The sequence below is a fragment of the Rhea pennata genome, chromosome 4 (assembly GCF_028389875.1).
Source record: "Rhea pennata isolate bPtePen1 chromosome 4, bPtePen1.pri, whole genome shotgun sequence".
Classification (NCBI taxonomy): domain Eukaryota; kingdom Metazoa; phylum Chordata; class Aves; order Rheiformes; family Rheidae; genus Rhea; species Rhea pennata.
This window is the reverse complement of record NC_084666.1, coordinates 49,972,566-49,989,167: the sequence shown is the minus strand read 5'-3', so window position 1 is coordinate 49,989,167 and position 16,602 is coordinate 49,972,566. Positions and strand designations below refer to the sequence as shown.

General features: G+C 39.4%; 1 protein-coding gene across 7 annotated transcripts in view; it reads left to right on the top strand.

Annotated features, from left to right (window-relative positions):
* Nucleotides 1-15,597, top strand: part of SMAD1 (SMAD family member 1) — a 48,531-nt gene extending 32,934 nt beyond the window's left edge. For 6 of the 7 annotated variants that reach the window (XM_062573897.1, XM_062573902.1, XM_062573899.1 and 3 more), the window contains 5 exons: nucleotides 2,487-2,744; nucleotides 5,522-5,638; nucleotides 9,457-9,678; nucleotides 11,931-12,187; nucleotides 14,159-15,597. In XM_062573897.1, coding sequence (XP_062429881.1) covers nucleotides 2,487-2,744; nucleotides 5,522-5,638; nucleotides 9,457-9,678; nucleotides 11,931-12,187; nucleotides 14,159-14,302 — 998 coding nt within the window. In that variant the 3' untranslated portion in view covers nucleotides 14,303-15,597. The remainder of the gene's footprint in view (nucleotides 1-2,486; nucleotides 2,745-5,521; nucleotides 5,639-9,456; nucleotides 9,679-11,930; nucleotides 12,188-14,158) is intronic. The other variant, XM_062573903.1, reaches the window with a different exon arrangement.
* Nucleotides 15,598-16,602: the final 1,005 nt, after the last annotated feature.

The window sequence follows — 16,602 nt, the reverse complement described above, 5'->3', positions numbered from 1 at the left end:
CGCGCCTTGGGAAAATCTGATGCTGCTTTATTTTAATTACTGAAAATATACAGAAAATATCCTGTTCTGCAGCTATTTTAAAAACCTATAAATTGTATGGCTTCCTGTGATGTCATGTATGTTATTGTTTAACATGAGATAGGGGATGAGAAAGGTAGATGATGTACTTTCTGCAGAAATTAATTTTTCTGAAGTTAATGGTTTGACCTTCCTCTACAGGAAATGAAGAGATAGGAAAGCTATGTTTTAAAGCTCAGAAAAGTGAGGAAGACTCATAAAGACAGGAAAGGGAAAATACTTTTTAATGCATGATCTCATTGTTTTTTCACTTGTAATTTATTAGGCCAGCAAACGTTTGCTATGACAATTAACATATTGTTTGAATTAACTGTGAAAGAACTGTTAGGTTTCACAGAACACGTTTAATTCTGAGAGATCCTAATATTTAGAGTTTGGGTTTGACATTTGCTGTGTTGCAGATGATGGGATATGTGATGTCAACTTGAATGCTGACTATCTCTTTTGTATTGCTTTTTCCATAGTTGCATTAGAGGCAAGATGCAGTCAGTACAGCTGAGAGAGATGCAGCTTCTCCGACGGTGCTTTGCAATTGAGAATGAACTTCCATAGTATGGTAGATGGATGTAATTTTTTTCAGAAAATGCCATAGTTTGTATATTCCTTGTGAAGTAGATAGTTAACTGTTCCATACTTAAACAAATTACTTAGAAATGACATCTGCCTCAAATATTTAAGATCCATTGGAAACTTGGTGGAGCTGCTCTGAGAATCTGAGAAACCAGATTAAATCTTTAAAAACCTGATTCTGAATCCAACAGGCAGCTCTACTTTCAGTAGTGTGTGTTTTTTTTTTTTCTTCTTTTTTCAGTGTGTGTGTCCAGGGAAGATTTGTGGGATGAAACTTTCTGTACGTTAATACTACTGGTGAGCAAAAATCTGTTGGATTAATTTCTCTCTGTTATACATATGTATAAAAGAAAAAGATCTACTTTTTTAGCTAATGTGTGGCTTGCTTTCAGAACAGAGAGAGCATTTTGTGTGTGGCATCTTTTTGTATCCATTTAAAATTTGGACCTAGACTTGAGGCCTGGTCTATGCGCACAGCAATACATGGGTACCCTTAGACTCCCGGCTGCTCGGGTGTCTGAATGCTTCTGTATGAGCAGAGACGAGGGAGGGCGCCCCAGTGGACTGGAGCGGCGTGTAACGCCTTGGTTAGCGTAGGTGATGCAGTGATGTCTGCAGAGGCTCGTCAGGTGTCCGCGGTCCTGTTCCCCTTCCGTGTAGCCGCCCGGCTTGTACGACAGTGCAGGAGCCTCTGCAGGGAGAAGGGATAGATAGCCTGGGTACTTTATTTTCATTGCTTTTTGCTTTTCTGCACCTCCCCCTGAGGAGGGGCCGGCAGGATATTGCAGGATAGTTTGACTGGTTCTGCTCAAGGTGGAGGTGGGAAGAAGAGGCGGTGAAGGGGGCGCAGAAATGGAGGAGAGTAACTTTCTGTTTCACTCCCACTTCTCTGTGCATGGATCTTGCTCTCCCTGCCCTTCCCTCCCCACTGTCGCCCCATCACCCAAAAAATCTCAATCTATAACAAGACCAGTTTTTAATCTCTCGAGGAGCTCAGCTTTTGCTGTGAGGCGTTCAAAGATAGAAGCTGAAGCGCTGGAAAAAGCTGATTCTTTTATCTTAGTGTATCTGGTATCACGTTCATATTCTTGGTTAAAAAGAGACCTTTGTTGACCTGTGGTGAGGAGGCCTTGGCAGTGTGGTGAAACCAGTAGTTTCTAACATGTGTTTCTCTGATCCCGTAGTTGTGTATAGTTGGAACTTGTTTGCTGCACAGTTGCTATTTTTTTTAACTATGTAATTTTGTTTAAATTGCAGTTTTGTAAACTGACTTGAAGGGTTAATAACAGTCTCAACTTGTAAGAACATAACCTAGGTTAAAAATAAAATTACAGCTGTTGGGTCCAGGCTTAGTTCAAGGCCTAAATAGTATTAGTATTGTCTTCAGAAAAAAAACCTGTTGTTATTAGCAAGGTTTTGGGTTACAGGCCATTACATGATTAGTGAGATCACAAGTGCTGTAAAATGAACTGCGTGTCAGCATTGTAATATAACAGTACTTCACAGCATTTCTTCATGAGAATAAAACTAACATGTAGAATTGCAGTTTGTTTTTGACTCTTCTTCTCTGGCCCTCTGTGAAAATCAGCACCTATCTGGCAAAGCAGGCAGCTAGCACCATCACTGTGAATTCAAGCTCTGCAGTAGCTGGAGATAAGGAAACACTTCTTGCTTGGACATGTGTTCCTAGGTTCAGCTAACTCGTTTTTTTTTATGGTGCGTGTGAACATGCCTTAGGGGACAGGGAACGTTTTTTTTCCCCTGTGTAGGCTAGTTCTTAAGGACCGACTCTCTAATGCTGTGGCTTGTTCTTTTTTCTCCCTCCACCCCCTTTTCAGTGCTTCCCCCAGTGCTGGTGCCAAGACACAGCGAATACAACCCTCAGCACAGCCTCTTGGCTCAATTCCGCAACTTGGGACAAAATGAGCCCCACATGCCGCACAATGCTACTTTCCCGGACTCTTTTCAGCAACCCAACAGTATCCCATTTCCCCACTCGCCAAACAGCAGCTATCCAAACTCGCCGGGAAGCGGCAGCAGCACCTATCCGCATTCTCCCGCCAGCTCGGACCCGGGAAGTCCTTTCCAGATGCCAGGTATGTTCATCTTCTGTTATTTATTTGTGAAGTGAGAACGTGACTGGACATCACAGGTATCATAATTCTTTTGCTTGATTATACTGGATTATCAGCTAATGCTTGTGTTCAGCAGTGAGTTGAAAGTTGTTACGTAATTAGACTACGTAATTGGTTTGTCTGCTAGTAATACTAAGTGTTCTTAATATTCTTCCTCTTACAAACACAGGTAATTAGAGTAAAACTCTTTGGGTGGTGGGGGCAGGGATACAGAATCAGGTATGTTTTGGGGGAACTAGTATAACTGTTTAGCCCACAAAGCCTGGCGCTTAATGCACATCAGATGTTTTGACAGAAGGATAATGCCACAGATCATTCTTGCTTAGGAAAGAGATCATAAATTCAGCACAAGGTTATAGCTCTGCGGAAAAAGGATGTTTCTCAAGGGGATCTTGCTACTGTACTTGATAACACTTACTCAAATAATGATGTAATCTCAAGAAACAAATATCCTTCAACTGTAAAAGTCACTTAAGACCCTGCAAAGAAATTTTTAGACTATTTTTGCTTCCAAAAGTCAAAGAAATAACATTTTCTTTTTTGTTGACTGCTGTCTGTCTGCCTGTAGCAATTCCATGAACCAGTCTTTTCTTTATTTCTTTTTTCTTTTTGTTTTGGTCTTTACATGGAGATAGATTAAAAATACTGCAGATTTCTTTTGTGAGAGATCCCTGGATGTATATGCTAGGAGGAGGACTCTATACAAATATTTACTCATGTTCTATTGAGTGCTTTCTTCAGAGCTGAAAAAGGGTGAGCAGAAACAGAGTGGCAGACCTGTGAAAATGTGTTTTCTATTATCTAAAATTAACATTCAAAAATTCCTGCTGTTGTAGTTGTTTCTCTTATTTTTTTTCTCTTATGAGTGAAGGCTACTGAACTTGCAGAGGCAGGAGGGAAAGAAGAGTCTATGTATTGTTTTTTTCTTTTAAAAATAAATAAACAAACAAGGGGGAGGCTGAAAAGTTGCAACAAAGCCAGCTGTCTTTGCTATTATGTTTTAAGAAAGCATGGTGAGTATGGTTAAGGCTCTTTCAGGAGACAGATATACAGGCTTCTCTAATGAGAAGGTCTTCCTGAACACTCGTTTGTGAAAGTTTACTTGAATTTTGAGCAATCTGTTCTATGTTCATCGCTGTAAAGAAGGAGTCAGCAGCTGCAGGAAAGAAAATGAATTAAAGATACTAGTTTCCTTGATGCTTAGCTCTGGACAGCTTTCCATCTTTTACTCGTAGGGAAAGAGGAGGACAAATTTGGAAAATACAGAAAAAGGAGAAAGGCAGTTATCCAGAGATCTTGAAAATTTTCCAGATTCTGGCTAATTTGTTGCCTCTGGCCTTACAGTTTCATTTCCCTATCTGTGCATCACTAACATCGTGTTTGCACATACACAGTTGCCTAGGGCTTAGTAAAGCATGAGACTTTTAAACTCCAGTGCCGACTGTGAAGCCTATAATGCAGTCCTGCTGTCACCCATGTCTTTCCCTGCTTCCCTCCTATCCGAGGGAGGGTATCACCTGTATGATCAAGCAGGAAAAAGGGAAAAAGAACTGGTAATGTGCTCACCAGCATTAGACATAAAGCTCTTAACAGAGTATGTCCTAAATAATAAGCAGCTAACACATTTCATTAGCTTGTGTTTTCTTAAAAAAAAAAAAAAAATCAAAGCAGTGATACAGTTCTAGTTTTTTGTTGCTGTTCTGGTTTTCATGGTTTTGGAGGTCCCTTATTATTTACTGTGATGGTTTATATTTCATCCTCTCAGCAATGAAAATAAATATGGGATGAGCAGCAGCTGTGTTCACCAGAGACAGAACAGTGACAATCAAATCCCAGCTTTTAGCAGCAAAAGCTTGTAGGCATTAGGCAAGGGTTTTCTCTCTTCTGCATGTATCTTTGTGCAATTGATTTGGAGGAAAGTGTCTTCTGAAGTGTTGGGAAACAGTCACGTTGGCATTTTCCTCCAGCTTCTAGGAAGTTGTTTGGGAAGCTTTCCCAGAAGTGAACTGAACAACTGGAAGGCAACACAAGCACCCATGTAGTATGGTTCAAACAAAGCTCAAAGGCAATGGCAGTGCATTAGTGAGTATGATGATGGTGCACACAATAGTTTTATACTAGTGATTCAATTCTTAACTGCTCGGTGCAGCTATTAAGAGACATAAAGAGACGCTGGCAAATAAAATCCTGATCCAAAAGGTTACTTCTGTAGGATTTGGGTGCTTAAATACTTTCCACTGCTACTTACATACAGAAATAGAGCTAATACCTTGCAGTGGTATTATTAAAGTCATGGATATATCTGGGATGTTTGCATACTTTGCTGATGGAATCACATTGGAAACAATAAGCTGGAGCTGAAGACTTTGTTTCAAATTCTATTCACGTTTACCCTATTCAATATTTACTTCTCACCTGATCTGGAGAGATCTGTGTGCCTTAATATCTATGTGGCATTTTCAACTGGCAAAACCCATGGGCTGCAAATGTAGCTAAGCTTTTCTTTCTGGCTTGGTGGCGGGGGAAGTGACTTGTTTTTATTGCAGTTACACTTAATATGCACAGTAATTCTTTGCTTTCCTGAATCAAGGTCCATGATTGCTTTCGCAGATTTCTGGTGGGTGGAAGTTTATAGCTGAGTCAGGCTGGAAGCATTTCTAGGCTAAAACTGTTTATGTATGTATATGTACTTTAAAGTGAGGAAAGGACTTGTGTAGCTCTCCCTTTTCTATATTTAGCTGATACGCCGCCTCCTGCTTACCTGCCTCCGGAAGATCCGATGATACACGATACCTCCCAGCCAATGGATACCCACATGATGGTACCTGCAATGCCCCCTGACATACACAGAGGAGGTAAAAACATTCCCTTCTCATTTTCTGCTTTGCTTCTTTACAGGTAAAGAACTTTTGAAACTTCTGGGATGTTTTTAATAGTTGAGTATTAATATTGGGTACACATTTGTGGAAATTTTTAGCTGTAGCAAATAAAAAACAGCTATATAGTTATTTTGTGTCATTGTAAGTGATGAAATAAATCTGAAGATAAAAAGTATATAAAAGTAAATTTATATTTAGGACAAGAAGTTATCACATGACTCTTAAAATGTAAAATATGTGTATTTTGTCACTGTCTTATTCCCAACCAAGTCATGACCAAGGTCATTTTTGTGTGTTTTGTATCTGGAATGTCTGATAATTACTGAAATGAAAGAATTCCTATGATGCTGTGCATTTCTGCATGTGATGCAGAAGTTGAATATGTGCAGGGAAAAGAATCTCTTATGACTACATCGATTTATTGAGAAAGTGCAGTTAATGCTATATAGTGCATACTGAATTATGGATGACAGTATATGGTCAAGTATAGCTCTCCAAACGAAGACGTGATCATGAGATGGGTGCTAATACCTTCACTTATCTAAAGACCAGAGACGTTTCATATGAGCAGTTGGAGTACCTGTACTTTTTTTTCTTCTGAGACAATACATCTCATAAAATTGTCTTTTCTCACTGTGTTGCCATGCTTTAGACTTGAATTCTAAATTTCAATCCCTAAAGAGTATGCTCTGCTTTGAGTAGTTACCTGTTCGGCTATTTTTTTTTCTTTTTTTGTGGTGTTTTGTTGTTCCACCCTCTCTTCCCTTTCTCCTTCGTCTTTGGGTCATGCAATTATGGCACATGGTCCAGAACTGAGAGTTGTCTGTCTGAGGTGGCATTGCTACAGACTTTAAAGTCTGTATTAAGAAAAAATCTTTTTGTTTTATGTACACAGACATCTTTTTACATGCTGCTTTTGAAAGCCTTTGCTGCCAGCCATGACTGCTGAATAAAAGATTTAGTGCATTCATCACACTGTGAGAAATAGCCCCTTCAGAGAATACATAAGCTTACACAGCTATGGACCGTGCCAAGAAAGAGCAGCAAGCTGAATGCTGTGCCAGAATGATTATAAAGATTACAAGCATATGAACAATTTAACTATTGTTTGATTTTTCTTTTTTTTTCTTTGTACTCATTTTGTTGCTAAGCTTAATGTTTGTTTTCAGGAAGTATATTTGCCCTCTTAAAACAATTTGGATAGCTTCTGTGGTAACCTATTTACTCTCTGTATGGAGTGAGTTTTGCGTGTGATAAACTCCATCTGTAGCATTTCCACTTTTTGCTGATCCAGTACACTCTGTGTGTGTGTGTATATAGTCTTTGCTGCTGCTGGAGGCCCAAAGTACAATTATCAGTGTTTATGCTCGACTGCAGACTTATGTATGTTTTTGGTTTTCCCTTCTTATAAAATCTACTACTGCAGGATTTTTCTGTTACATGTGAGTTAATAACAAAAAAAAATGGTTTACATTTTTTTCTTGCTTTTTAACATGCAACCATTCCAAAATTGAAAATCATGTCTATTAGTATTTTTTCCTCCTAATAGTTCAGTACAATGGATTTTCACCTCTGTGTCTCTTCAGTAAAAAAAGATAAATTGCTTCTTTCTCTATACCATACCTCTACGTGTTCCTTATTCATACGTGTATGTGGTAACTGCACTCCTTAAAAAATCTGCTGCAGGTTGTTCGAGAACAGTTTTTACTGTAAGCTGACTGCAGCATTTGTGTTGCAAGCTTTTCAAAGCGTGTTCTTCATGGTGATTTGTTGGTCTTAAGAGATTTGACTTAACAAGCTGCATCCTGTCAATGAAGCTGGGTAATTTCCATTGTTGGCCCATGCTGGGAATGGAGAGACTAAACGCACCTGCTCTGCATGACTTAAAGCAAATGTAAGGAAGTTAGTATGAAATCTGTGTGAGAGAGATATGATTCATTCTGGAAGAATGGCCAGCTGGCAAGATTTCTGCCTGACTTTGAGAACTGGGGCAAAGTTGCAGCTTTGATAATTGCTGGTGTCTTCACGTAAATTGGAAGTATAATAACCTCCTACTAATAATTTATGGCTGATTTTTACAATGATCTGAAAGGATAGAAAATGTTATGGTATCAGCTCCTTTCTGCTGGTGTTTTAAGCAAGTTGTTAATCAGCTGTGGACATAATGCTTGCAAGTTTTGCACAGTGATCTAGGCTGTGTTATTCTGCTTTCTGTTTACCACCTTTTGTATCTGCTATGCAATTCTGGTGTGTGTGGGGGGGAGGGAATGTTTTTCGTTCTGCTCCTGTCAGAAAAATCATGACAATATGTCCTGTGAGCAAAGGAAAATATAAGCATTGGTCTTAGGTGACTGAGTCTTAGGGTTGGGAGAAGGAATCCTCTGGCCAGAGAAGCAAGTTTTCCCGTAATACTAATCTTGCTTGCATTTTAGCACTTTGGCCTATAGTTATAGCTTTAATCTGCAAAGCTGGTGTCTCAGCAGCAAGTCCAGCTGTGCTAGGCTGAGCAAGGAAATATGAAGTATTCTTCATTTTAAAGAAACCATGTAAAGCAACCACATCCCCTCACTAGCCTCCTTTTGTTTGGAGGCAGTTCAGTAATAAGCTTGGCACTTGAAAGAAGTGTGTACACTGGCTGAAGACATCTAAAGAGGCTTATGCTGCCGTTGGACACCCACTGTGAAACCCTTTGGTAAAGACCTTCTGAATCATCAGAAGAATTATTTCTCAGTGCAGAGTCACAAGTGTTACCTCAAGACTTCCATGTGTTTCCAGAGCTTGATAGACAGAAGTTATGAACGGTGAATTTCCTGCTGGCATTCTGTAGTATTCGGAGCTTCAGTAAGGACTTGTTGAGGAGGAGCTTGTTGTTAGCAGAATGTGGAAAACAAAGCTGTGAGAAATCCTTACTATTACTCAACAAGTAATTGTTTTGGTAATGAACAATTTAAGATTTTGTATTTGCTAGCACTTGACGAACAAAAGGTTCTCATAAAATAATACCGTTTTTGGCTTCATCCGCCCTTTATTCCAGTGTAATTGTTAGGATTCTGTATGCTATACCCTTGTTCAGCTTCAGCTCCCAAGTAGGATGTTCACATTTTAGCTCTGCCTCATGCATGTTCTGCAGACAAATGTCGATCTGTTTTTGTTTTGGAAGTCTTCTTGCCCTTCCCTCCCAAAAGCCTGGGAGAAAGATTTGTGTACGCCCTGAATGCTGAAAGATTGGTTACATATTTAAACCCTCTTGGTACCCGAAGTTACAGTGAGCTCTTGTGCAATTGTTTCCTGCTGGTTCTCCCTGGCAATGTAGAACTCTGCAGTAAGTGCAGTAATTGCTTTTAATTTGGTGGCTGAATAAAATGAACTGAAGTAATTTAACCTCAGTTAATTTACTAGATTGGAAAGAAAGTTGAGCTGTATGATTGCAGCAATTCTCTGCTGTCTATTTTACACCATGGTATGCTGTGGATAAAGGAGCAGGGATAGTGGGGCACTTCTTGCTATGTGTTTGGGAGCTTCATGTGCATTTTTGTGTGTACCTAGTGTCTGCTTTTTTTCCTCTTGAGAATCTTGTGCAAGTAGCATTGATGTAAAATTGCTCTCTTGTATATCCGTGGTTCTGAAAAAGTCAAAAATAACTGAAGACAGAAGAGCCTTCATTTAACTGCAATTGCTTATTCAGGTCATCTTTCAGTAATCGTAAGCAAAAATCTGTAAGTTTATGACTCTTTAAATGTGAGGCCTGTATTCCAGTGCTATTTGACCCTAACATTTCCTTGTTTGCTTTGCAGATGTTCAGGCGGTTGCTTATGAAGAACCAAAGCACTGGTGCTCCATCGTTTATTACGAGCTTAATAACCGTGTCGGGGAGGCTTTCCATGCTTCTTCCACAAGTGTGTTGGTTGATGGCTTCACTGATCCGTCCAACAACAAAAACAGATTTTGCCTTGGGCTGCTCTCTAACGTTAATCGGAATTCCACCATTGAGAATACAAGGCGGCATATTGGCAAAGGTGAGTTGTAGATCTGTATGTTTAAGTTTCACAGAATCAGTAAGGTTGGAAGGGACCTCTGGAGATCATCTAGTCCAACCTCTCAAAGATTTCCTGGTGCTGGTTCCACTGGGGCTTGAACCCCAGGACCTTCAGCATGCAAAGCAGATGCGATAACCACTACAAATTCTAGGGCTTTGGGATAGGGACAGGTAAGGTTGGCTGGCTTTGCTTTGTAAGTTGGCTGATTTTTATTTTGTTTATTTACTCACTTCCTCCCCTCAACATGACAGTCTTGGATGCCAGCCTCCAGGGCAGGCTGATCTTCCTAATGCATGTGATAAGTGCTTATTAGAACATTGCTAGATATATAATTTTCTGGCCAAGTGTTATAAGCAAACTATTGTTCTTACCTCTTGTATAATTATAGGAAGCTTTTATCTCTAATCAATTTTTATTTGCCTGAAGATTATTGTAATTTTAATTAGGGCTTAAGGCAGTTTGTTTAATAACATGTCTTGATTTATCTTGATTATTGGTACATATAATAGTTCTTGGCACAAAAAATTTTTAGCTATCCTTAAAACCAACATAAGTTAACTATTCTAACATCTATGTAGAGAGACAACCTGCTGAGACAGTTTTTGCAAATGCATCTTAGACTTCTTTTGCAGGCTGGTGATTCTTCCTGTTGGAATCTTGTGTTTATCTTCTCTCTGGCTATGACAAATGTCCTGCAAAAGAAAAAAGCTTCAGTTTCATATCTGACTTAATATTTTTTTTGAGGCCTCGCCTATCATGAAGATGACACGCAAATCTTATATTGCCCCTACACTGGGGCATTCCTGCCAGACTGTTTTTTTAAAAAGTGTTTACATTACTAATAAGCTCTGGATTTCCTGAAACAGTTAAAGGTCCAAGCAGTTGTAAGTACCAGTTAATGAAGTATCCTCCTCTTCTTTAAAGGAGGAGAGAATTGAAACTGAAGGGAAAAGTTAGATCTTCAAGTTTTAGTCTTTAGCCTGGAAAACTTTACTCTACATGAGCACTTGTGCAGCTCTCAGCAGTGTATCACAGCTGTGCTGAGCTACTCAATATTTGTTCCTTCTTCTCCTCTCCATCCATCATACCAAGTACTGAGAAATTTATTTAACACATCATTTATTTTCCCTTCAAAAACGCAAAAGTAATTGAGCTGCAAGCAAGGTTCTACTGAAGCACTTAACTGTATATGTACCAAGGTAGAGTAGAAAGGGCAAGGAGGCTGTTAAATAAGTAGATGTATACAGTTAATGATGACATAAAACTGTTAGTCTTTAGGAAAAAAGGTGTAAATCCTAAGCTTGCAGGCATAGCTAGAAATTTTTTTGCATAGGGTTATATGTATGTACCCACGCATGCACACACATGGTCAGCAGCAAAATTTTAAAAGACAGAGTGCAGTCAAAGCTATCTGACTTAATTCAGTTTAGTTTTCAAATTCTGTGTTCACTTTTGACTTCTGACATTGTGGGAGGTGAACGACTTAAATAACCCATTTTTAAACAAAACAGGCAAATTTTCATGCTTTTTCAAAGTCTTTAGAATTAGTCCCACTAACAGTGAATATCTACAGAGGTTTCCTGTATCTTTTGCCATTCTCTTGAGGCTTGCTGCCATCAATGGTACCTGAGAGAGCAGAAAGTAGAATGGGAGAGGGTTTTAAATTTGGGGTTTACCCTCATTTCAGGGATACATTTGAGGAATGTGAACACTTTTCTTTTGCCAGCTTCCTGATGTTAAAGTGTTACAATGAGTTTAAAAAATTTATGCTAGCCAGACTGATATCTAGGATTTTTCCAGGGAAGCCTTCTCAGAATCACAGAATTGTTCTAGCATTTGCAAAGCATGCAGTAGTTTTTTTGTGCTCTCCTCCTGCATTCTCATTCATTGTTTCATATAAATATAATGGGACCAAACTTCAGGTGGTCAAGTCATCCAAATACAGCATCAGAACTACTGCAGTACTTGCTGGTTTGTTGTTGCTGAATATGCAGCATGTTTATTTGCAGCAGTTACTGATTTTTCTTATGCACATACATACACACACACTCCTTTAAAATCACCTACTGATGAAACAGAAAAGTAAAAATCAAGACAGACCGATGATGGTCTGATATGTAATTAATATTTATCTCTTTAAGCAAAAAGGTATCTCTATGAAGTCAGAACATGAAAAATAGATATGCACTCTGAATTCATCTGGCCTCCTAGCATCAACTTTTTCCTTCCAGGTGTTCATCTCTATTATGTTGGTGGAGAAGTGTATGCTGAATGCCTTAGTGACAGCAGTATTTTTGTGCAAAGTCGAAACTGCAACTACCATCATGGTTTTCATCCAACCACTGTGTGCAAAATTCCCAGTGGCTGCAGTTTGAAGATTTTCAATAATCAAGAGTTTGCTCAGCTTTTGGCTCAGTCAGTGAACCATGGTTTTGAGACAGTGTATGAGCTTACTAAGATGTGCACTCTCCGTATGAGTTTTGTAAAGGTATGTGAAAATTTGCTTGAGCATATTTTGTAAGCAAAATAAATTATTCTTTCTTAATATGGTGATTTTGAATGGTCTGTTGCCTCTCTGCATCAACCTGTTAATGACTGCTAAATTTTAATATTTACAGAATAATGTTTTCTATGTGGAAGACAAATCCTACAGACATGTTGTCTTTGGGGGGAGAAAATATCTTCTGTTAACACACAGACATTTAAAACTGAGGTGACTTCCATAAGGTGTTTCTTCAGATACCTCACTAGTCCTTTTGTGAAGGGACTGGACTGTGATATCTGTTAACGATTTTAACTTCATTGTATTGCCTCTAGTTTTACCATATTGATTCAGTTGAATACTTGTATTTAAGCATGTGCATGTAAATATATATACATATAAAACTCTCTCTCTCTCTCTCTCTATATATATATATATAAATGTTTATTATATATAGTTATTTGCATAATTACTCTGGAATTGTGGGCTTGTCTTTTTAATTTTGGGGGCATATGGCTTAATATAGTACAACTATGTTTAGAAAAGAGTTGAGTGGTTAATAACTTGGCCTACAAGCAGAAAAGTCACCAACCAATTATGTAGCATCAGCTTTTGCCCTTTTTAAATGACATTGTTAGTCTGTGCCCATCTCCTGTTCTGTAAGAAGTTCTGCTGAATTTCACGCTTCTGTTCCTGGCTGGCATTTTTTGATAGGTGAGCTGGGACTGCACTATAGGTGATCACAGCATTTGCTGGAGCACAGATAGCATAATCCTCTAAACCTGTCGTGACCAGCAGCTCCCAAATTAGGAGTTGCAGCAATTACTGGGAATAATACACATACCTTTCTATTCTACAGGGCATGTGAGCATAATAGTCATGATTTGTTAGGGTAGCCATGAGCTTCAAAGTATGCACTGATATAAAAGGGCTGGTCATTTATCTGAAACCAGCCAAACAACACAGGGAACATGCTGAAGTGCTCATCTTGAGAGAAGAAGATAGAGAGATGGAAACTTTCAGTGTGTGTGGTAGGGCAAGGCTCCTACACTGGAGGAGGTTGTTTATAGGCTGTACGACCCGTAAAGTGGTATGGGTATGTTGTCTCAGAGTTGCACAGAGGACCTCCTCTTTGCTGGATATTGCATTGCACAATGGTTAGAGCTGCTGCCAGCTGTGCTAGGAGCTGAGTAACCCCTTCATTAGAGGTTAATGTGGAGCAAACTTTAACTGCAGTTATCTTCTTACTGTTGTCTCCTCCAGTTTCCCTGTCCCCATCATGGTTCACTTAAAGAACGATTTTGAATGTTTTATAAATGTCTACTTATATCCTTGATAATTATTGTAGTCGATTTGGTATGAGCTGAAAGAAAACCTATCAGTACTTGTCTCAACTTGGGAAATAGCCTACTGGGGAATGACCATGCCTTGTTTCTCCAAGAAGAAATGCCAACGTTTCTGGTTTATCCTGTCCATCATGCAAACCATGCTTTGCTCTTGTCAGACAGAAGCCTCTCCCTCCACTTCCGTGTCAGTCTGTGACTGTTGGTTTTTAATTTATTGATCTCTTTGGTAGCACTTTTTCCCAGTCTGCTCTGGTTTGGGTTTTGACAGAGACTACTTCTTCATTATCTCCCTCTTCAGAGTCTTTCTGGGACATCATGCACCTTGGCAGTGAGGCACAGGGAAGTTTTGCACTGCTACCAGTTATTTCTTTGAGAATTTAAAAACTTTAGTTCCAAGAGATCTCAATGTCACTTCCTCCAAGTTTTAAATTATGTTTTTTTACTTAAGACTGGTTGTTGAAATGTGATAATAGTTGGTACATCAAGGGTCTTTTGTGGCCCCAGTGGTAATCGCTGTTGGAAACTAAGTAATTTCAGTAAGAAAGAAGATGACTGAAATAAGCTTCATGTATTTGATATTATAAAATAAGGTGTTTTTTTTTTCTTTCCTTGCTTATGATTCTGTTTCCAGGGTTGGGGAGCTGAATATCATCGCCAAGATGTAACGAGCACTCCATGCTGGATAGAGATACACCTTCACGGTCCCCTTCAGTGGCTGGATAAAGTACTTACTCAGATGGGCTCTCCTCATAATCCTATTTCTTCAGTGTCTTAAAAGGTCCCAAGCTCCTGCATTTTGGAAACAATTGAGCCTTGCATGTACTTGAAGGACATATGAGTCAGACACGCTTCTCTCCTCCTCCCCCCAACTCCCCTCCAAAAAAAAAAAAAAAAAAAAAGGCAACAGCTGAATAAGAGCCATGAAAATACTTGACTTCTGTGACCAACTGTTGGATTCAGGATAAATAAATAAATAAATCCATTTGACATACTGTTGGTATCAAGAATTTTAGTTTACATTGTAATGTTCTATTGCAAAGTTGATTTTTTCAGGGCTTAGTGTAACAGGGACAACCAAGCCAAAACCACAATCTGTCAGACTGAGTTCCCAAAGGATTTTCCTGTAGTTGGCACTCTGAGATTCTCTTTCTTCCTTATGTTCAGCGTTCACTGGGTTTTTTTTTTTCCCCTGTGTCCTCTGGGGCTACAAGCCCATGTTGGTGAAGTCTGTTTTCTCCAGGCTTTCTACAGTACATTTTAAAACCATTTGTCTAGCTGATGGTTGCTGTTCTCTATAAAAGAAAAAAAATACAGTTTAATCTCAATAACTGTGTAATAATCTTTTGAAATTGTGTCCTGACCATACTGCTGTAAGAATGTTAGGTATGTTTCTTGCTAAATGTGTGTATGGTGTATCTGAAAGTTTAGAAATTAATTAGACCGTAAAGGAGTTAGAAATATTTGAGTGGGGGGAGGTGGGAATGGGAAGGGAAAATGACAACTGAAATGTGGAATATATTGTAAACATGGCTTGTTGGTTTAAATTGAGGTCTGAGTTTTGCTGTGCATTTCATCTTTTATAGTGGCTTCAACTTGTTAATTTTGATTATTTTTGCCTCTTCCTTTTCCTTCAAAACAATTGCGCAGCTGGCTAATTCTTTTACCTGTGAAGAGGACAAAATGATTAATTCCTGCAGTTCAAAGGCTGCTGCTCTATGTATTTCAAGACAAAATTGTACAGTATGCTCTTTAGCTATTGAGCAGTTTTATACAGTTTATGTAACAGAAGTAGGCTTTTAATTTTGTAAGAGAATCTTGTTTTGCCAAACCTAGTAACTGTTGTTTGGAGGGCTTCAAAATCCCTGTATGGGTCTATTTTAGACTTTTTATAAAAATATATATATTTTTAACTTTTTTTTTTTTTTTTTTTTTTTAATACTGCTTGGTTTATTTTCTTCTCTCTGCTCTTTTATATTTACATAAGCTGTAATACCTTTAAGTACCTTTTTTCCAAAACTAGTAGGTCCTCTTTACTGGAAGTTTTGAATAAAACCTGTTGTTACTGCTTACATTTGATTAAAACATTGTCTTGTCCACTTCTTAGTAGCTTTTAACAAAGGTGGAGGGGCAAGTAGAAATGAGGAGATGCTGAACTTAGACACGTAGAGTTGGCACAGCTCTCTAGAGAGCGCGAGTTCTCTAGGCGAGAGCAGAATGGGTGCAGTAACACTGAACTCAAATGAGATCTGGCCTTCCTATATAGGCATTTCATCTCTTTGCTTCTGTCTTCTCTAAAAATTTTTCTCTGTAAAATAGAACTAGTGAGTCTGATCTTGCTTCATGGAAGATTTAGAGGTCTCCCTCAAAAAACCACCTCCCTCCCATATAGTATTTTTCACTGGGGGAATTGTTCCTTGACTGCCGGTGCTCCATTAGGAAAGTATTTGGACACCATTTTGTGCATCAGCTTTTTCGTAGTTTCTGGGCCGTTTGCCTGAGGCCGGTTTGCCTTCTGGGCAGCGTTGCCTCCTTCCGGGCCCTGCAGCGGTTTTGCTGGAGCAAGGGCTTTCCTTCAGCATCATCTCCCTGCCGTAGCCATGGGAGCCTCGCGCTCCCTTCCCCACACCTCTGCCTGGGCCCTGGGCCCTGTCCGCTGGCGGCTGCGGAGCCCAGCAAGCAGGGGAAGGGGTCTGAGATTTGGGGCAGCCCGGGAAGCCAGCCCCGGGGCCCAGCCACGAGCCCGGGCAGAAGCACGAGGGGAAGCTGAGCAGTGGGGATGAGCGTCTCAGCCAGATGTGTGTGTGGCACTGTGATGAGCGATAGCCATTTTTGGGGGGAGTGTTTTGTTTTTTAATCAATGCTGTAACCAGCAATCAGGCATGTCTTAAGGAATAAGAGTAAGACTCTTTCTGCCCTTCCCTACCTGGACGAACCTGTGAAAGCTTTGGTTAAACACTGAAATAGCTTTGGAGTAAAAAAGGATGATTTTGTGAATGATTTTGAGTATCAGTGTCTTATGTGTTTTGAGGCAGCCAAGTGGGAGAACAGAACAACAAAAATTCATTCAGATGGCAT